This window comes from Phyllostomus hastatus, unplaced genomic scaffold (assembly GCF_019186645.2).
Source record: "Phyllostomus hastatus isolate PE091 unplaced genomic scaffold, TTU_PhHast_1.1 phas_contig_402, whole genome shotgun sequence".
NCBI classification, from domain to species: Eukaryota; Metazoa; Chordata; class Mammalia; order Chiroptera; family Phyllostomidae; genus Phyllostomus; species Phyllostomus hastatus.
In genome coordinates, this window is record NW_025333873.1 from 9,958,894 (window position 1) to 9,981,472 (window position 22,579).

The window sequence follows — 22,579 nt, forward strand, 5'->3', positions numbered from 1 at the left end:
CCTCTAGGTATCTGTGTAACATAAACATGCAGGGACATCAATGCCCTTGAAGAGCATGGCAGACCCACTTACTGACATGGAACACCTTCTCAGATACATGAATATATTGGTACAGAACCCCTCTGGAAAAATCTACTGAATACAAGAGATTAGAAGCTGTGCTTGCCTCTTAGATCAAGAATTAGAGTCTGGGCATTAAGAATAGAAAGGAAATTGACTTTTTCACTATTTTTTGGTACTATTTCAACACTTTTAATTAACCACATGAAAGCATTATCTTAAAAGATATATGCCATCTATGCAAATAACCATTGATTTAAAAACACGTATCAGTTCAATTGAGACAAGTGGGCGCCTTGAGTAGAGGACCGAGTGCCTTCATTTAGGATTCCACTTACACAGGATTTCATACATAGCGAGTGCTCTGCAAACATGACATTTTCCGAAAACAAAGTGAAACTTGTTTCAAAGCACTTTATAGATCTTTAGTGGAATTCAAAAAGGAAACAAGTAAAATTACAACATCAAAAAAAAAGCATAAAAATTCAAAAGTATTCCAAATTTGAGTCTAATTTTACCACAAGGCATAATGTAGTAGCTACTAGATTAACAAACCAAAATTTCATCTCCAATGTTGGGAAAATCTCTTCACTTCTCTGGACTTTTCTAATCTATAAAATGATGATGGCAGTGCATGTGTAGGAGTGAGGTTAAGTTATATACATTTTAGATATTAAAAAAAGTTAGGGCAGGCAAAATTCTCTACATGTTTTGTTTTTAAACCAGCTTTATTATAATTCACATAGCATAGAATTTATGTATTCAAATTGTACAATTCAGAGGTTTTGGTATATTTATTTTGGCAACCATTCCCACAATCAACTTTAGAATATTTTTATCATCTGCCTACTCCTCTCAAAATCCACCCCATTGGTAGTCATTTCCCTTCTCCCTACTTCATTTTCCCACCCTACCTGCCAGACCTTGACAACCATGGGTCTACTTTCTGTTTCTACAGATTATGGATTTGCTTATTTGGAACATTTCACATAAACTGCATCATACATGTGGTCTTTTGTGACTGGCCTTTCACTTAGCATACTGTAATATTTATCAGTACTTCATTTCTCTTTATTGCCAATTGCATGGAGAAAGCACATTTTATTCACTCATAAGTTGATGGGCATTAGGGTGTTTTCCCTTTTGGCTATCAGAATAATGCTGCTGTGGACATCTGTGTGCAAGTTTTTGTGTAGATGTACGTCTTCACTTCTCTTGGGTGCACACCTGGGAGTGGATCTGATGCATCAAGCAGTAACTGTGTTTAACCACTTGAGGATCCACTGGACTTTTTCCAAAGTGGTTCCCCCTTTTTATATTCCTACCATCAGGTTACAAGGATTCCAATTCTTCCACATCCTCGCCAACACTTATTATGTCTTTTTGATTCTAGCCATCCTATTAAGTATGAAATGTATCTCATTGTGATTTTGGTTTGCAATTTTCCGATAATTAACAAGAATTTTTTCATTGGTTTATTGGCCATTTGTACTTTTTCTTTGGAGAAATGTCTATTCAGGTATTTTACCAACTTATGAGTTGTCTTATTATTGAGGTTTAAGAATTCTTTATGATTTGCAAACATTTCCTCCTATTTTGTGGGTTATCTCTTCATTTTCTTGATGATGTCCTCTGAAACAGAAAGTCTTGTTTTTAAGAAGTCATTTTTTTCTTGTCTATGCTTATGGTGCCATATCAAAGAAACCATTTCCTAATCCAAAGTCACAAAGATTTATGTCTATGTTTTCACCTAAGAGTTTATAGCTTGAGCTCTCATACTTAGGTCTTTCATCCATTTGAGTTATTTTTGTATATTTCATGAGGTAGGGATTAAACTTCATTCTTTTGTATGTGGATACTAGGTTGTGCCAGTAGCATTTGCTGGAAGACTAGTATTTCCTCATAAGTTGTCTTGGCACTCTGGTTGAAAATCAATCGAACATAAATGTGAGGGTATTTATGGACCTTCAATTCTATCGCACTGATCTATATATATATGTCCGCCTTTACGCCATGAAAACACATTCTTCATTACTGTAACTTTGTAATAAGTTTTGAAGTCAGAATTAAGGGCGAGTCTCCCTTTCTTTTTTAAGATTGCTTTGCCTATTCTGTGGCCTGTAAATTTCCATGTAAATTTTAGAATCAGCTTGTCAGTTTCTGCAAAGAAATCGACTGGAATTGATGGGGAGATTCTCTTGAATCTATAAATTAGTTTCCATCTTAATATCAAGTCTTCAGATCCATGAACATGGGATATCTTTCCATTTATTTTTTATAAATTTTTCATTCAACAATACATACATTTTGTACTTCTTTTGTTAAACTTATTCCAAAGTATTTTATTACTTTTAGTGCCACTGTAAGCAGAATTTTCTTAACTTCATTCAGTATTATTCACTGCAGATATACAGAAATACAATTTAGTTCTGTCTATTGATTTCATATCCTAAATGAGTTCACCTTGGTGAACTCGTTTATCAGACCTAGTGGTGGATTCCTTAGAATTCTTTTATATGCAAAATCTTATCATCTGCAAATAGTGACAGTTTTACTTTTCCTTTCCAATCTGACTGCCTCAGATTTTTTGAGTGATAAATGAATGCACAACTTAATACTTGGAGATGTTGAACTCAGTATTATATAGATTCATTTTCAAAACAAAGGGGAAAAGAAAAAAGTGCTATAGAAGCTAAAACAGAAAAAAGTCCCAACAAATCAGGAGGCAAGAAATCTGATTCCACTTCATTATTAACTAGCTGTGTGATCCTAAGCAAACCTCTAATTCTGTTCAGATTATATATTCTATTTTCCCAATCTTTTTCCATTTGGCATACCTGTTAACTTCTGGAGACATGTAAAGAGTAGCTTTCCTTAGTTTATTCAGCATTACAACCATGATTTTACTACATGTATTGATCATACTCCTTCTTTTCCATTTTCTCCTTACAAAACAGAATCAAGTTACCAAACTGAAGGGGCATACTAAAAGTATCTTCATGTGGAGAGAAAATATAACTCGTAAAAGTCACAATAGAAGACACTGCAAGATTATAGGCAATTATAAAAAATTATCCTTTTGAGAGCAAGCTGAAATATAAATAAATACTTCAGAGGAGTGTGCACGATATGAGTGAAAATGAGCAAACAGATAAAGCATTTACTGTCTAGTACTATATTAACACTTTAAAGCTATAACGAAAGAACAGTCAATATTGATATACAAAATGGCAAAAGTATATTAAAAAATATACATTATCTACAGTTTTCACAAGGATCATCTTTTAAAATGGAAATTTGAGGCTTTTTAAAATTATAATTTTCATTAAAATGGCAAAAGTATCTCCTGACATATAGAACCACATTAAATTCATCTGCCAAACAGTAAATAGACACATTCCCTCTGCCTCTGCTAATGCTGATGGTCCCAGAATACTAAGTTAAACATTTTAAACTTCATTTCAAGTGTTTTGGAACCTCAGTTTTAATCTCTGACATAGAGGAAGAGGGCTATCCAGACAAGTATCAGAGTCGTCTTTTTCCTTACAACATTGCAGAAAACTCAGAGAACCTTTTGCGGCCTCTGGGAAAGACTTTTCTTCAGTTCCGGCTGTTTTATAAGCCTGGACGTACTGTTCAGTTTCTTCAACCTGTATCAATTTGTCAGCATCATTCTTCTTGAGCTGGGCTGGTTTATGCTTCCGAGAGCCCTGCTTCATTTTTTCAGTTGCGTACTTAGCTTTCCCAAACCCGGGGATACTTTCTTCATCAGAGGAATATCTTTCAAGGCAAACACTTTTCCTCATTACAATATTCTGAGTGGTTTTCAAATCAACTGTTCTACTGTGATCAAAAGACGTATTTGATGGTTCAGCCTTAACATCAGAGGTCTTTACTACCATGTTTTTGATAGAATGAGGTACAGAAGTATTCACTTTATAGTTTTCTTGGAACAGCTGGTTTCCTTTCAGAACTTCAGAGTTTCTAGATTCATTTGGCAAGTAAATTCCCAGAAGATCCTTTGAAAGATGTGATGGATAAACAGAACTACTGTTAGCAATACAAGATTCTTTTACTGTGAGTAGAGATAAAGTTTTCAGGTCCGTATCTGGTTGTACATTATCCTGAGGATGTGATGATTTTGCAAGTATTCGTTCTTTTAAAGGCAAATCCTGAAGACATAAGTCAGTAATGCCAGAAAGTAGATGCTCCTCAGGTTTAGTCTTTCGAAGATCCCGATCCAACACGTTATCACATGACAACTGTCCTGGGATAGTTTTAAAGCTATCAGGGATGGCTGTTTGAAGCTCTGATTTTAAACCATGAGAGCAAGAGTTCCTTGGAATAACTGGAGAATTACTAAAAGAAGTTCCTTCCCAATCAATGGTGCTCAAGTGCAGATCAGCTACTGCCAACTCATTGTGGGATGAGCTATTGGGTTGACTAGATTCTGAAATCAGAGACTTACTGACAGCTTTAATTTGCTGAGTAGCCAAAGGTCTTGAAGCGGATATGAAATGCTCTTGTGTATTCAAACAGAGACCATCTGCCGATAAAGGCAAGCTGTCTAATGATGCAGAAACTGATTCCTGGGGTAATGTAGAATGAGGGAAAATTTCCAAATTTAACTGGGAATTTTGTTCAGAAGAGATTTCATAGGTGGGTTTTAAATTTGTAAGTGACTGAAAACTCTTATCATCTGCTTCTGGCAAATTGTTTTCTTTAGGCTTAGTTTTTATGCCTGAAAAGAAAAAAACACATCATAAGTAAAATCTGTTTTATTTTACTTATCTTGAGTAAACAAATAAAGAGTTCAAGTTGAAATCCATATAAGCAATTTTTGCATTTTTGTGTCAGTGCATTCCTGGAAACTATGCTATAAATAGTCATAAGAAAATAATTATTAACAAAATATTACAAAATACTTTTCTTTTGGAAACATGTTATAATCAAATTCTTTTCCTCACCAAGTTCTGGAAAATAAAGAAAATGTATATATAATCCAAAATACACTACATATATTCGTTGCTCAATAAGTGGTTACTATAATTACTATTATTAACACTTAAGTTACTAGACACAGATTAGAAGGGTTTACTCTGGCTTTTCAGCTTTAAAAGTATGTCAAGACAAAGAAACAAGTATACATTCTTACTCTTATGTAGAAATTTCTGCAAAACTTAGACAATATAGATTCAAACAGAACTGACAGATCTTCTACAACATCTATGTGTGCCATAAATAGCTATCAAATGAGATACTTACTTTCCTTTTTCTTCCTTGTAATTTCTAACTTTTGCTTTTGGTAAATAGCAACAATCTCTGGAAAAGCTGCTTCAAATAATGACTCTTCTTCTATTGTTTGTAGAGTTAATTCTCCATTTTTATCTTCTATAGTATAATGTTCTAAAAGATTAAAAATATAGTAAACTGGCCTTAATTACAGATTTTAAAAATTCAATTTTCCCAGGTAAGTAAGTTTACCAGGTAAACTAAGTCAGTGGATGATTCACTGCCAATCTTGCTTTACAACATCTCTATTCTAATACTGTGTTCATTCTACTACAGAATTGATTTTCTTATACTTGAAAAAGGTGGAAGGAGATCACTATTAAATTAGAACTTTAAATTTTCTTGCTTCAGTGACAGTAGAAGCAGCTCAGAGAATAAAAACCTTTGTTTAGATAAGGTTAGTCAGTTTTAGTTTAGTATAACAAGTGTCAAGATTCCAGATAAAAAATAGGAATAAACAGTTACCTAAGATTTCAATATTAACTTTCTTTAGTGGTGGCTTCTGAACAGAACGGGACTTACAGGGTCATCAAAAATATAGTCATTCCTCTTATTCACAGGGGATACAATTTCAGATCCCAGCAAATCCGTGAAACCACGAGTAGCATCGAATCCCATAGATACTATGTTTTTTCCTAAACACATGCTCATGATAAACTTCAATTCATAAATAGGCATAGTAAGAGACTAACAACTACTAATAAAATAGAACAATTATAAAAATACACTATATTTAAGGTTATGTGAATGTGGTCTCTCTCTCTCTCAAAATATCTTATTGTATAGTGTGTTTCACTTAGAGAAAGTACTGTGAAACCTCTCTTTGGCATATACAAATTGTCAGCATCCCTACTCTCGCATTTTGGGGCCATTATTAAGTAAGATAAGGGTTATCTGAACACAACCACTGCAATACTTTGACAATGAATATGATCCCCCAAATGGCTACTAGTGACTAATGGGTGGATTGCAAATACAGCATGGATACACTGGGCAAAGGGATGATTCATATCCAGGCAGGACGGAACTGGAAAGCTAAAGATTTCATCATAAAGGCATGTAATTTAAAATTTATGAGTTGTGTATTTCTAGAATTTTCCATTTAATGTTTTTGAACTGTGATTGACTGCTGGAAACTGAAACCAGAGAAGTGCAACCACAGATAAGGGGTTTCCACTGTACTATTTTCCAGAAGTTATCAATCTCCTGAAGATATACCCAGGCTTTGTGGACTCACAAGCAACTTATAAATGAAAATAAGAATGCTTATATGTAAACTGACAATAAGATATACAGTAGTGGACTACATATTCTCATTTATTCTCTATGAGGGCAAATCTGCGTGAAAAGCCAAACTCTAATGAAAATAGCAGTTGATGAGTTTCAAGTAGAAAGAATGGCCCTGGCCGGTGTAGCTCAGAGGGTTGGACATCATCCCACAAAGCAAAAGGTCGCCAGTTTGATTCCCGGTCAGGGCAAGAGGCAACTGATATATGTTTCTCTCATATACTGATGTTTCTCTCCCTCTCTTTCTCCCTCCCTTGCCCAGTCTCTAAGAATAAATAAAATCTTTAAAAATAATAAACTAGAAACAATGGAAACACATGGACTTAAAGTACATTCTCCTCTAGTTCCCACAAGGACAAATGAAAGTAGGCACTCTGTACTCAGTTCTAGATAAGAGATCTAGACAGATCTCTTATCTGTACAGTCCTACTAGGTTAATGAAAATATCCTATAGTTGGTGGAAGTGTTCCAAGCAGTTTTCAAAACTCAACTTTCTATTTTCTTATTATTGCTTAGAACTGTTTATCTAATTGTTTAGTTCATTCTTCAAAGTTACCTACAACTTAAACCTTCATTGACAAATCTCTCATTCATTCACCTACAATCACACAATCTAATCTCAACGCCAAATAGAAATGTGTTTGTGATTGTTTTCCATTTAAATATTTTGTGCTTTTCTTGCCTTCAGTTTTGGTGCTAGTTGAAAGAGTTCACTATATTTTAGTCTGTAGCAAAATAAAAATAACTTGACAACTATAAATTCCCATGAAAACTAAAGGGTAAGAAATAGGAGGGGTAGAGCACCCTAGGTGCCTTTCAGCAACCTTGATTTCTTTAGACGCAGCTGCACAGTGAAATCCAATGTGCAGACTGCAGCAGCATTTTCTTGAGAAATATACACCAGAACATTAAAATAAAATTAAAGTTTTTCACCTTTTTTTCTTTAATCCTCACCCAAGGATATACGCATTGATTTTAGAGAGAGAGAAGTGGAGAGAGGAGGGGGAGAGAAAGAGAGACAGAGAGACGGAGAGAGAAACATCGATATGAGAGAGAAACACTGACTGGCTGCCCCCATTATGTGCCCTGACTGGGGATTAATCCCACGACCTTTTCAGTGTACAAGATGACACTCCAACCAACCAAGCCACCCAGCCAAGGCAAAGAATTCCATCTTTACTATTAGTCAGTCTATTTAAATAGCACAAATTATGAAATTGATCCTGAGTACGTTTTTTCTTTATCTTTTATATACATATGTATGTTTTACATATATGTGCAATATTTGCTAAACATAAATGGTTAAGTGGTATAAATTTTACATAAGTTGAATACATACCAGGCTTTTCCCATTCTATTTCAAAGCAATGAACTCCATTTCTGATCCGGTTTTTAACAATTCTGAAAAACAAATTTATCTAATAAGGTTCATATGTATGAGTTATTTGGGAGTTTTCAATTTATAGATTAATTCAATTTCTACTAGTTTTTATTCTATTTTTATAATATTTAAAAAATATTATAAGGAATTACCACATATTCTTCAATGTATTCAAAAGATAATTTTATTGTCAGGTATATATAGATCTTATAACTATGAGATCTTATGAGTAGATTGTTCCTCATTAGTATTCAGTGTACTACTTTTCCATAAAAATTTTTGTTTTAAAGTCTGTTTTGTTTCTGTTAATTTTGCTACCATTACCTTGGTAAATATTTGTCCAGTAAACCTTTTAAATCTCTATTTTCAAACTTTGTGTAGTTTCATTCTGCACACATCCTATAAGCAGAATTATTTCTGAATTTTATTTACTCATCCAAGATGATTAATTTAATCCACTTTCCTTTTTTGTGATTACTGACATAGTGGGACTCATTCGTATTTCTTATTTTGTGTTTTCTGCAACCAAACTTTTTCTTTGCTATTTCCCTGTTCCTCCTTTTATACTTTTTTGGTTTGATAGTTTTATTTTCCTGTTGGTTGGGAAGATAGAGATTGTATTTAAAATGTTTTAGTGGTTACCCTTATATGTCTACATGCTTTGAAGTTTTAGTTTATGATCAAATTGTAACCATCAAGCATTATACAGATATTCATGTACATATTTTTTCCAGTCACTTTATTAAATTAGTTAAATACGTTTTATCAATTTTTATCTACATCTTCCTTCTGGATTCATTTTTCATCTTGTTGAATGAAGTACATTGTTTAAGAGTGCTTTTTAATGAGGATCTGTGAGTGGTAAACTCTTAGTCTTCATACGTCTGAAAATGTCTTACCAATCAGTGAATAATATTTTAATGATGTCTGGGTTGTCAATTCTTTCCACTCAGAGCTTTGAAATATTATTCCATTATCTTCAGGCATTTATTACTATTATGAAAGATGTGTGTTGATTGTCTTTTCTTTGTAGTTTATCTTTTTTCTTTGATACTCTCCCCTAAACATTTATTTCAAAAGTTTCAAACTTTTAGAAAAGCTGCAAGAATAGTACAAAGGTCACTCACGTATCTTTCGCTGATATTCACCAATTCTGTTTCAGTCCCTCTATTCACTTGACTTTTATTCCCTTTCTGACCCACTGAAATAGACATCTAGTTAAGTCTGACTGTGTCTTTTAGTATTTATTTCTATTTTAAAATCTATTATTACTGCATGTTTGAAATATAAAAGTATGACAAAGAATGAACTATGTTATCTTTTAAAAAAATGTTTTATTTATTTTTAGAGGGGGAGGGAGGGAAAAAGAGAGGGAGAGAAACATCAACGTGCAGTTGCCTCTCACGTGCCCCCTACTGGGGACCTGGCCTACAACCAGGATGTGACCTGACTGGGCATTGAGCCGGTGACCCTTTGGTTCACAGCCGGGCACTCAATCTACTGAGCCACACCAGCTAGGACCTTACTATGTTATCTTGACTGTAAGCCCTGAATAAGCATTTATTATTACACTAGACCTTTCCTCCATCTTTGTAAAGATAAGAAAAAAATTTTAGATCATAAGAAATTCAAATGGAAATACAGGAGCCTCTTCATACAATTCATACCTAACTGGCTGTAGTTGACTAGAGTTCCTTCTGCCAAGCTTCCTTTCTATCATGTCATAGTGGGTCAAAAGTACCAACAATTTTTCACATGCATAGTGATTGGGCCATTCCATTTTTTCAAGAGTAAATCTCTGTAAAAATAATAAAAATAAAACAAGGTTAAGTATAATAAAAATAAAACAAGATTTTCCCATCTTTTAGAGACAAACAACACTCAGATGGTATTTTTTCCTTCAGATTTAACATTAAAGAGGTGTCATGGGGAATACTCACAGAAAAAAACAATGAGCCTCCCAAGGAGGCAATCTTGCATAATAATTCAGTGTGAAGGTTCTTGGTTTGAATGCCAGAATGGTATTTCCCAGATATTGAGTAAATTACCTAATCTCTCTTAGCCTCAAGTTTTCCATCTCTAAAATATAACCTACCCCACGGATTATGAAGATTGATATTACATGTAATGTGTTAAATAATAGCAAATTTTACATGTTCAATATATGTTGGTTACCATTATTTCTGTTGTTGGTAAGAATAAGTAATAAGTAGTTATAATTTACTGAGTCACTCTGTTTCCCTGGCCATTATATTAGGGGTTAATATAAATAATCATTTAATCCTCACAGTGACTTTATGAGATAAGTAATATCATTTCTATTTTGAGGATAATTCATATCCAGTGGTACATAGTGAGTGACAGACTATTCAAATTTCTTTAACTAATTAAAAATCACAGTGCCCTTGTAAACTACACTACCTTTCCTAACGATGTATGTACTTGATCCTGGCATTTTTCGGTCATTAGCCCCGCTATCCCAACATAGCCCTGAATACGACATATCTGTACAAGATATTTAAAGGGTTTTCTAACAAACAGTATAATTATAATTTGTCATATGGTCTGAAAAGTATGGTTACTATGTAGCAAAGAAATGAAGATTAGAAATAAATGCTGGAAAACACATGGGCGGTCAACAGCAGTCTGTTTCAAATCTCCTCTCAGACCAATCAAAGTGATTATCCGTTCTTATCTTCCTAGTATCCAACTTCATACTGTAAAGAACTATTTTCAGATACCTGAAACAATAATAAATCAGGTCTTTGGTACTTGATTACTTTCACCACTTTATCCTTGTTCAAAAGAAATTCTTCAATAACCTAGCAAGAGAAAATAAGAATTGAGACTTCCAACTTTAAAAAAGCTTCTAAAATAAACACAGTTGAGTAATTAATTATTACCTCATGGAATGGGAATCCCTCACAACTGCAAGCTTTTCTGAAAATAAATTATATAAATGTTATTAACACAATCAAACTCTAAAACCATTTCATCCAGTCTCCTCTTAATGAAAAATGTCCTTGTATAATATCCCAGTCATTAAGTTTCGCTTTGAATAACTACTCAATTACTGTCTTCTGAGATAGCCTAATGTTTTAACCGAATCAAGAAAAGCATTTTGTGAAATGTTATTAATTTAGACATGGACAAAAGTTATATGGAAATAATTCAACCACAGGTTTGTAAAATAGGTCATGCCAGAAAAGAATGAGTGAAAAAACAAAACGTACTTCTTAATATTGTTCTCCAGTACAACCAGCTGCCTATCGTGCTCTGCTTGGTGCCACTCACAAGGACAACAGTGTTCATAACCATGTGGTTCACAGCATTGGCCAGCTGGACAAAATTTGCACCCATTACATTTATGATCCTTAGGTGAACCTTTAGGGAGATACAAAAATGTATGATTTGCACTGCTTTTTTGAATTATCTTCTACATACACTGTAAATGAATACCACCTAGCACAGCACCTCACTTAGAGAAGGGTTTCAATACATTTAGGTGTAACAGACTAATGCACACAATAGTAATTCTTATGGTGAAGTAGATCCTGAGCTATTACTATCATATGATATTTCTTTGTTTTTCTAAATCCCTCTTCAATCTGAAAGTGTGAATTTATGACTTGAAATTATACATTCAGTGGGGAGGGATGGGTGGGTGGGCTGGAATGGGAGTGGAGGGCAGAAAACTGTACTTGAATAATGATTAAAATAAAATAAAAAAAGAAATTATACATTCATAATAACAATGGAAAACTTTGGAATTAATTTGGTAGCTAAATGCAAGAAAAGTAGGCTATAGTTATTAGTATTAAAAAAGATTATTTACTTACTAGAATAATTCATGAAATACTTTCCTTAATCAGAATATTAAAAGAATAGGATGGTTAATTACCTCTTGTAATGTCTACATCTCAGTTACCTGTATAACTATTTTTAAACTATGATCGGACATGAACAAATTATGACTGTGGCAGAGGTATGGGGCCCTAGTTCCTTCTAAAGGGAAAGCATGATCACTGTCAACATTGTTTTGAGAATACAGAAGAGCATACACAATTGATATGACCTAAGATTGTCATTTATAAGGTATCAAGAAACTACAGAATGGAACCTAATCTATAAGGAAATTATATCTTCCATGATTTCATCCATAATATAACAATGTTAATGAAAACATATTAAGACAAATAGATACAGCATAATTTCTCTTAAAAGTTGAGCTAATATGATCTCTCAATCTCTCCTGAGAGTAAAAGACCTTTTTACTCTAGTATGTATCAGTGACATCTATTTATATTTACCAAAATAAATGAAGAGAAACCAAGCCACTTTCAATAGTAATGAACATGTTTTAGAAATTAGTTTTGAGGCACTATCTTCACAAAATAAAAATGCATGATAGGACAATTAAGAACAATTTAAGTACATAAATGTAAATCACTGATATAGAAATAGTTTCAATGCCATTTTCCTCTAAGACTATTAGCATAATTTTTCCCTTATAATGGATTTCATATTAAAAGCATAATTTTAAGATCTAAGTAACTTGGATTCATAGTTTGAAACTGCACTTACTCTATATTTACCATTTACATCACATTATTTCATTCAACCAACATTTACTGAGTGCCTACTGTGTACGTGGGACACAATTCCTAACTCTGAGGACACCCACTCCAGTGCACCTGTAACAACAGGGATGAGAAAGTGGGTATCCGTCACTAATGCTCCGAGATTCCATTACCTATGTCTGCTTACCTGGATGGGAGCACACAGAGCAATGAGCCGGTTTTTTAGTAGCTACCGGTTGTTGATCAGAGTAACAAGATTTTTCACTCCACTGAGTAAACCTTTAAAAGAAAATGGCTTTAAAAAGAATAAAAACATTGAACAAAAAACAAAACAGCAAAACAAAGCCAAAAAGGAAAAACAAACAAATAAACCAAGATCACCAAAATGTCATGTTCTCAAATACTGGGTTAAATCTGTTCCCTTCCCACCTGACAACTTATTTTCCCTTTTGTGGTAGATAAAGTTGCTCACCTAGCCGGAGAAAGTCCTTAATCTGTGTACCTCAACTTTAAATGTGTCCCAAGGACAGAAGAATTGCAACAGGGGAAGAGAGAATGTCAGAGAGAGGGCGAGGGAGAAGGTGGGAGAGTATGTGTGTGCGCTCATATATTCATTGAGCCTTTTTTAAAAAACAATCTTCACTTAGGCATACATGTAGGGAGAATGATTCGTATACATCTATTTTTTATATCTTTTCTAAGTGCCAGAGTAAAAAACAAACAGAATCACGTACATGAACACTTCTGTGTATCAAAATAAGAGTGAAGGGCAAAGGATAAAACTAAATAAAAGATTAAGCTTCTGGGTAACTGTTTAAAAATCCAGATCATTTGAAATTGTCATTTTCTTCATCTCTAATGTAAACAGCAAGAATATTACCTATTTAATGAAAGATGTTAAGAAAATGTATATCACTGCTAAAATGTCTACTAAATAAAAGTTAATTTTTGGCCAAAGTTCCAAGTCAACATAAAACTACCAAGAGGACAGTTAAACATTATCATAAAATATAAGTTCTGAATTGTTCCTCTACTTACAGAAGTTAAAGTTTAATGAAAAACTAAATTATCTCTTCAGTTTACTGTGTGGTAACTGGCACTGAGAGTTAGTATTTAGCTTTTGGAATTTGTAACTCATATACTACCAAGACCAAGTACAAGCTTGCTAACAATTAGCATTTATTGCTGCCAGATGTTAGATAAATAATGGAGCTTCAAAAGTGAATAAAAGGGGGAAAGTCGTCTAAGTTAATCAATATTAAAACAACGTAATTATAACAAGAAATATAATTTCAAATGTTGAGACCAACATTTAATAAAATGTTGCCAAAATTACAAAATTGCTGAAACTGTTTTAATAAGATTGATTTGTAGGTAGCCAAGGACCATATTTGCTTGTTTTCCTTCTTTTATTATTTTTCACAATTCCAAATAATTTCTGAACTCACCTCCATGCCAAAGTACACCCTTTTTTCCTGCTTTGGCACAGTAACCACTGATAGCAATAGTGAATTTATCGAAGTTTTAGCTCTATCAATAGCTTTACAGCTGAAAGAAAAGTATTATAGGAAAGAGCACAGTGATTTGAAATTGTTTCCATGGTCATTCCTTCTTGATTTCCACAACTAATGTTTCCTTTCATGCACTCAAACCTAAGTACAGGCCAAGACTGCTTTAAGTCTTCAGTGTCCTCGTTTTTTCCCTTAGGTACGATATTCTATCATCATTAATATTAACTTTCATAATCACTGCTTTATTAAGTAAATATAATTCACATGCTTTCAAAAGTAAACACCACACTTTGTAAATTTCAATATATTCCATATTTGTCTTGAATTGTTAAATAGTACAGTCTAAATTAATCTGAATTCATGTATTACTAAATGTATGGTTATAGAAGGGCAGATCAATAAAAATTTTGATCAAGTGCAGTGCTACCTATTACATATATGTAACATGTCAAGCACTTCATTCATAAAAATATATTCAATATGAAGTATTTTATAATAAAAATAATTGTACATATAAAATTACTTTAATATCATATTATCTTTACTTGGTGGTCAAATAGTCTAAAATAGCCAGTGGCAAATGCCAATGCCCATAAATAAACGCATCTGACATTTTACTACTTGTGTTATAAATAATATTGAAAAAATATAGTATGGCTTAGAATATATACTGTCATCTTTTCTTTGAAAACTTCAGAATAAATAAAAATAAATAATTTCAAATAAAAATATAAATCAGTTTAAAAACACTAAACCCTTTTTTTGAAAAGCATGGTATTTTCTTGTAATATTCACTATTAAATTCAATAAGAAGAAAAGCCTGCCCTGGCTGGTGTGGCTCAGTGGATTGAGTGCCGGCCTGTGAACCAAAGAGTAGCCAATTACATTCCCAGTCAGGGCACATGCCTGGGTTGCAGGCCAGGTCCCCATCGGGGGTGTGCAAGAGACAACCACACACTGATGTTTCTCTCCCTCTTTCTCCTTCCCTCCTACTCTCGAAAATAAATAAATAAATAAATAAATAAAATCTTTTAAAAAATGTTTTAAAAAAGAATAAAAGCCTAATGTCACAAGAAAACATAATTTTTAGTTACCTCTGAAGTAAACTCTGCCCTTTCAAAATCTGTATAAGTTTTAATGCTTGCTCTTTTCCAATGCCAGGGATCCCCTTTCAGAAAGTGAGAAAAGAAATTCAAATGTTAATCATTAGGAAATGAATAAAGTGCAATAAGTCCATTCAACAGAATGTGTAGCTGAAAGAACGAGGTAACTATCTAATGACAGGAAAAGATGTGCAAGATACATCGCTGTGTGTGAGACAAAAACCACGGAATATCCTGTGTTGTGATCTAGATTTGTAAATTACATAACAATTATATTGTTAATCTATGCAAAGAAGAAATCAGAGGGTTTATACACCAAACCACTGACAGTGTTTATTTTAGGGCAAGGAGGAACAGAATTTTAGAGGGCATTCACTTCCTTTGTTAAGTACTTGGATAATATTTTAATTTGATCTAACTTTGTTATATTGATAATCAGGAAAAAGCATGTTCATTTAATATGAACATTTAATATTTAAAGACCCAGATGTCAAAAGAGAACAAAGGAAAGTTCCAAGTTAACCCTTAACATTAATAACTTAAGAGAATTAGAACAAGCTCCAACCCAATAAATGTATATTCACATGACAACTTCTGGTTTAAGTCTTCCAGTCCCTATCAAAGTTGATGTGTATGTCTTCACATGATGAGTATGATGAGTATGATGAGTATAGCAGGGCTGCTATAGAGCCAATGTGCACTTGGATAGGCCTTCCAGTTTAAAAGTGTTCCCTAGCATACTGAGTGCCTGCTGGCAAAGGGTCTCTCCTCCAAACTGAATCCCCTTCCCAGCCCAGCAGGATCCTGCTACTAAAATAACAGCACATGGCACAGCAGAGGGCGACCATAAGCCTGTATCTTTGGCATACCAGTTGCTAAATATTTTGGATACCACCCTTCTTTTATTAGTATTTAGCTACCTTTTAATTTTTTTGAAGACAAATCATGTTAGTACATAGCCTTAAAATCCTTAAGTAGAACAGTAATAAATAGATGGCATTTTTGGTTACAAAGGATACAAATGTTCAAAATAGCTAAGGCTAATTAATGTATAATGTAACACCACCAGAGCTAAAGTTGGTTTCTATGAGTTTGCATTTTTTTTTTACAGTTAACATTGGGCTGCTTCTAGTATTTAAGATATAATTACATAAAGAAAATAGCAAATTTCTATTTCAGAATTACAATTATAATACAATAATTTTTATATTATTTATAAGTTGCTTTTCTTCTGCTTCCTTTACTTACTAGCTTAAAAAAATGTTGACTTCTCTATCTGGTCACCAATGACATAAATGAGAAATTAGGGTTAATAATTTGACTTCCCTGCTATTTTTCCTCTCTCCTAGGCTTTAGTTAAAAAAAAAATTGCATGTCCTCCTTCTTGGGAATAGAGTATACAGCATAGCATAATGAGGGATTCAGTTAGAAAACAGGGATGATCAGTAGGGACATAATAATGGGACTAAATAACAAGAGCTACAATACAAGTCATTTTGTATTTTTAAATAGAGTATATAAGAATGGAGTTATTCTTGTAGTTCATAATTCATCACTCACCTGTTATACCTATTTGTTACAGAGTATACGTTGTGCACCTTAAGATACAAATGAAAGATTTTCGTGAACAAAACTGAAGGTAAGGCTCAGATGCATGGAAGGGTGAGTGGCTTACCCCAATAATCATGTAGCCTAGCAACAGTAATAACACTGAGCATGTGCACAAGCTGGAAAGCTAAAGAATGAAAACCAAAAAAAACGAGATGAAACAGTGGTAGAAACTGACACTGGCATGGTTCAAGAAAAGAGTAATTCCTTTATTTCTTTAAAAGGGTAGCTGGACTTGAATGTGATTCTAGAGCAATGGCTTACTGAGATTCAAGCTGTGATAATAGGTATTATTCTACTCTCGTTTACAACATTCAGTGCCGCAATGGGCCAGTTTTTTAATGCCACTTGAAATGCTGATTATTTTTGTTACTGAATAATTTATAATGCCTAAAATTATAAATTAGATTCTTAATCATATAACCATATTATATTCATAATTATGCAGATTATAAGGTACCAAAAAAACCCCACGCTATGAATAGTAAGTAAATACAATTTCAGTGTACCTTTGGAAGATAATCACAGCCAAGTAATATCGCTAGTCCAACCAGAGCATCTCTATCCAAACCTATCTGACTCTTGATGGATGACATTGTGTAACAGTCAACATGAGGGTCCTAGAAGCAAGTACAGGTTTAATCTCCAAAGAGTAAATATTTATGCATTAAACAGCACTGCAAAAAATAAATGTGTCAAAGTTGCCTCTAAATGTTCATTTATTCTTAAACATTTAAATAGGGAAATTATCCTGATCACCAGAATCTTCATAGAATCTAATACTTCAACATCTGGAAATAAAGTCATAGTTTCAAAATGGCTTAAAAATTATAGTATTCATTTCTCCCTCTTTATTGCTTTTTGATGTATATAAAAGTAGGTTTTCATCTTACAAAATTAAACCCTGTTAAATATATATTACTGAAAGTAAATATTCCCTGTAATTGCATCATCTCAAGTTAACATTATTAACAATGTGGTACATATTCTTCCAAAAAACCTGTTCTTTACCACACATATACAAATATTCATTATCAACAATATTTTAAGTAAAAACAGGGTTATATAAAAGATCTATTTGGCAACATTGTTGCCCACTAACATATCTGGGTATCTTCAATATGAACAACACATGCCATTTTAGTAACTGCTCACGCTGACATCACACGCACTCTGAGGCAGCGTTTCTCAGTGGGCACCCCATGAGCAGTTTCAGAGAGAACAGGATTGTCTGGCAGGAGGATTAGCTTTCCCGGCTCCAATCCACCAAATGCCTATAGTCTCCCTTGCCCACCTCGTAGAGTTACAACCAAAATGTCCCCTGGTAGTACCTCTCTAACTGAGAGCCATGGCAGTACTTACCGTTTCCTATCAATGGGCATTTGGGTTGTCACATTTTTGTCGCTATTGACAATGATGCAAAGAACATCCTTGTATATCTCTCCTAGCATATTTGGAGGTGTTTCTGAGGATAAATTACTAAAAGTTGAACTTGTAGGTCAAAGTAATAAATTCCATATACAAGTTTATAATATGTTGTTAAGACCGATTTACAGTTACAGTATGTGACACACCTCCAGCCCTTAGGAGAGAGACCCACATTTCGAAGAGAACAAGCCATGTGACAGTGGTAACAGCAAGCATATTACTTGGCCATCGCTCTGTGCCAGGCACTATGATAAACACTTTACAGGAATTGTTTTATTCGATCATTTAATAATCCCGTTTAAGATTAGTTTTTTAAACAAAAGCTGACAGAGAAAGAAAAACACCTTAGTGTTCATGGTGAAATTCTTGTAAACAGTCTGAGCCCCGTAAAGGAAAGCATCCCCGTCATTGGTGAGGCAGCCGTCCACGTGACCGTGGGCATTGAGGTAGGCGCACATGGCTTCAGCCTCCCCCGCAGCCTGGACCCAGGGGATGCCTAAGCATTCCAGCAGTTCCAGACACTGAAAAGAAAGAGCAGATGCAAGAAATCTAAGAACATTTTTATTTTTATAAATCAAATCCTCACTTGAGGATATGCTTGATTTAAGAGGAAGAGGAAGAGGAAGGGGGAGAGCGAGGTGGGGGGAGGTGGGGAGAGGGGGGGAGAGGGGGAGAGAGAGAGAGAGAGAGAGAGAGAGAGAGACATCAATGTGAGAAAGATGGACTGGTTGCCTCCCTTTTGCGCTAGACCCATAATTCCAACTCAGGATCAAAGCTGCAAACTTCTGGTGCATGGGTGAATGCTCCAGCCAACTGAGCTACCCAGCCAGGGGTCCAAGGACATTTTTACTGTTAATTTTTTTCAGTGTTTAATTTACTTTTCTATATTATAAATATTAAGAAACCATTGGAAATCTGAACACTGAATACTGTATGGCAGTAAAGAATGATTGCTGAACTTTTGTGTGATAACAAAAAATGTATCGTGGTTATGTTTTTATTTATTTTTTAAGACTCCTTATCTTTTAGACAAAGGTACTGAAATACTGAAGGAAACAATATTATATCTGAGATCTGCTTCAAGAAAATGTGGAAACAGGGGATGAGGGGAATAGACGAAATAAGATTGGCTAAGAGCTAAGTAACTATAATCAATGACAGACTACTTTTGTGTTGTTTTAAAATTGTTATAAAAAGTTAAACATTCTTAATGTTGATTAAGAAGTAACCCATACTTGATTTTGAAAATTAATTTAAAAATTACCACAAAAAAGTAATGAATAATGAATATTCAATGTTCATTGTTTTGCTCAATGGTATCTTAGGACTCTAGAAATATCTTTGATTGATTTAATAATCTCATTAAGATTTACATCTGTAAAACTACAAAAATTCTTCTCATATGACGGCCAACCTAATATGAAGTCTTCCAAAAAAGATGCTATCATACAATTTTGTCTCGAGGCCTTAAAGTTCTCTTCTTTCCCTCACATCATCCCTTCTGGATAATGAAACTCTCAGATTGTGGAAAACCACAGGGGTCAGTTGTTGGCATGTTCCTAGGAAGTCACGTGTCTATGCAGGATGTTCCTATTAATTAGCTGATGCGTAAATAACCTGAGTTTTCTTTGGATTATGACTTTAACCCAACAGAGCAGTGGATAGTGTATGTAGTCTTACAGCCTAGTGTATTCTTTCTTGTCATGTATAATTCTCAGATTCTACTAGTGGGGAATACTGGGTATGGTGAAGAAACAAGGCCACTAGTTTACAGAGACTGACAGAATAAATATCATCTTTTTTGCTTTAACGGACCAATTATTTGAATGCTGTGTTACATAAGAAAATCTTCTGCCGGATATTGCCCACTGTGGCCAAGGTTCAAAAAGACAAAGGACCATGTCAGACAAAAAGGTTAATTTTCAGGAAGCAGTTCTGTTACAGGTACTATTTTATTGCAACATTATGGTTGCTTTGACCTTCCTATAGACAGATCCTTTGTAATAAACAAAGAGTTTGAAAGTTATTTCAGATTCCTGTGCCATTTGTCATTCCAACTCTCTTCAAAAACCAGCATAGAATTTGTGATGATGCTGGTTGTAAATTTCCATACCCCAAAGTCTCTGTCACGTAGGGTAGACGTGTTATTGGAAGAAGACTCTCGATAGCACTTTTTATGCTTATACATAAAAGTTGGCAGTGAATTAGGAGGAAATACGGCCTAGTAACTGAGGGTACAGAAATATGAAAATGAATAATGGACAAGTAACACTGAACAAAATGCCAGGAATATCCCAATTACCTCAATAAATAGGAATGAGGCAATTTTCTCAAAGAGAGATGGACATCTTTTTGCTTTATACTGGGTATTTAATGCTCTAAGTAGGTGGACCACGGTTATTTCCAGTAACTTATATTATATAAAAAATAATGAGAATCCAGTACAGATATTCTCTTCAACTATCATGAGTTGTTAAGGTGGAATAGACACTGATTGAAAACCATTTTTTTAAAATCACCTGAGAATAAATACCGAAGAAATGATTAATTTATTAAATGACTTTTAAAAAGAAATAAATTTTTTAACCACAATTTAAAACAGGGATATGAATTAAAAGCAAATATGATAAAAAGTTTATATCCTTAATACTTAAAGAACTTGAACAAAAAAAATTAAAACCTTTTTCAGGAGATAACTGGGGCAAAGACATGATGGCCATTATCCACTGAGGGACTAAAACTAGGTTAAGTGTTTAACCTCACCATTAAAAGACCAGTACATACTCATTATGTACTTATGTTTTATATGTATTATATAAACAAAGAAATATTTTCAATTGTGAATACTAATAATACAAAGATAAACCTCTTATCATTCAATGTTCTTGTAGGTACACTGAAATTGCTTATCTCCTATCTATATTGGTGAAAAGTAATTGGCAAGAGCTACAAAATCATTCCTAAACTTTGGTCTATCTATCCCAATTTTATTTTAAAATCCAAAATCACTAGAAAAAGCTAGACACACAAAAAGTGTTCATCATAATTTCACATATAATAGAAGAGCTGAAAAATAAGTAATATATACAATCCTGGGGAATGATTTCATAGCCCTCACATGTTGCACAAATGGTTACAACAGAATGTGGCAACAGGAAAGTATGGATATGATCCATTAATTGAAAAATCCAGACCTCCGGCCAAGGATGTGTAGGTAGACACACTGTGCCTCCTCGTACAACCAAAAGAAGGACAACAACAAATTTAAAAACAAAAAACCAGAACTGACAGAAAATTGAACTGTATAGAAATCCGACAACCAAGGAATTAAATAAGAAACATCTATCCAGACTGGTAAGAGGGGTGGAGACGGGCAGCCGGGCAGAGAGGACTTGCGGCAAGGTGGTGGCTGGAGGACCTGCAGAGGTGGTGGATTGTGGATTGGGCAGTCCCACATTCAAATGCAGATAAACCAGGAGGAACAAATGGGGAGCAAGACAGACCCATAACCCAGGGTTCCAGCGCGGGGAAATAAAGCCTCAAATTTCTGATTGAAAACACCTGCGGGGGTTGAAACAGCAGCGGGAGAAACTCCCAGACTCACAACAGAGTTCAGGGGAGAGACCCACAGGGTCCTAGAACATACACAAGCCACCCACCCAGGAATCAGCACCAGAAGGGCCCAATTTGATTGTGGGTAGTGGGGGAAGTGACTGAAAACCAGCAGAGAGCAGAGCAAGTGGCATTGTACCCTCTTGGACCCCTCCTCCACATACAGTGCCACAATGCAGTGACGTGGTTGCCCCGCCCTGGTGAACACCTAAGGCTCTGCCCCTTATACATAACAGACGTGCCAAGACAAAAAAAAAAAAAAGGTCCAAATGAAAGAACAAATCAAAGCTCCAGACAAACAAAACTAAGCAACGAAGAGATAGCCAACCTATCAAATGCACAGTTCAAAACACTGGTAATCAGGATGCTCACAGAATTGTTTGAATATGGTCACAAATTAGAGGAAAAAATGGAGGTTATGTTAAGTGAAATAAAGGAAAATATACAGGGAACCAACAGTGACTAGAAGGAAACCTGGACTTAAATCAACAGTGTGGATCATAAAGAAGAAATATTCAACCAGAACAGAATGAAGAAACAAGAATTCAAAACAATGAGTAGAGGCCTAGGAACCTGTAGGACATCTTTAAACATTCCAACATACAAATCATAGGTGTACCATAAGGAGAAGAGGAAGAGCAAGAAATTGAAAACTTATTTGAAAAAATAATGAAGGAGAACTTCCCCAATCTGGCAAAGAAAATAGACTTCCAGGAA

The 22,579-nt window shown here is 34.3% G+C and overlaps 1 protein-coding gene across 2 annotated transcripts in view; it reads right to left on the reverse strand.

Annotated features, from left to right (window-relative positions):
* Positions 1 to 769: 769 nt before the first annotated feature.
* Positions 770 to 22,579, reverse strand: part of GEN1 (GEN1 Holliday junction 5' flap endonuclease) — a 31,299-nt gene continuing 9,489 nt past the window's right edge. Inside the window, exons 4-14 of one of the 2 annotated variants that reach the window (XM_045844283.1) lie at positions 18,595 to 18,771; positions 17,332 to 17,442; positions 15,206 to 15,279; positions 12,788 to 12,879; positions 11,254 to 11,404; positions 10,924 to 10,960; positions 10,762 to 10,842; positions 9,688 to 9,818; positions 7,979 to 8,040; positions 5,326 to 5,466; positions 770 to 4,801 (exon numbers count right to left, since the gene is read on the reverse strand). In XM_045844283.1, coding sequence (XP_045700239.1) covers positions 3,522 to 4,801; positions 5,326 to 5,466; positions 7,979 to 8,040; positions 9,688 to 9,818; positions 10,762 to 10,842; positions 10,924 to 10,960; positions 11,254 to 11,404; positions 12,788 to 12,879; positions 15,206 to 15,279; positions 17,332 to 17,442; positions 18,595 to 18,771 — 2,337 coding nt within the window. In that variant the 3' untranslated portion in view covers positions 770 to 3,521. The remainder of the gene's footprint in view (positions 4,802 to 5,325; positions 5,467 to 7,978; positions 8,041 to 9,687; positions 9,819 to 10,761; positions 10,843 to 10,923; positions 10,961 to 11,253; positions 11,405 to 12,787; positions 12,880 to 15,205; positions 15,280 to 17,331; positions 17,443 to 18,594; positions 18,772 to 22,579) is intronic. The other variant, XM_045844284.1, reaches the window with a different exon arrangement.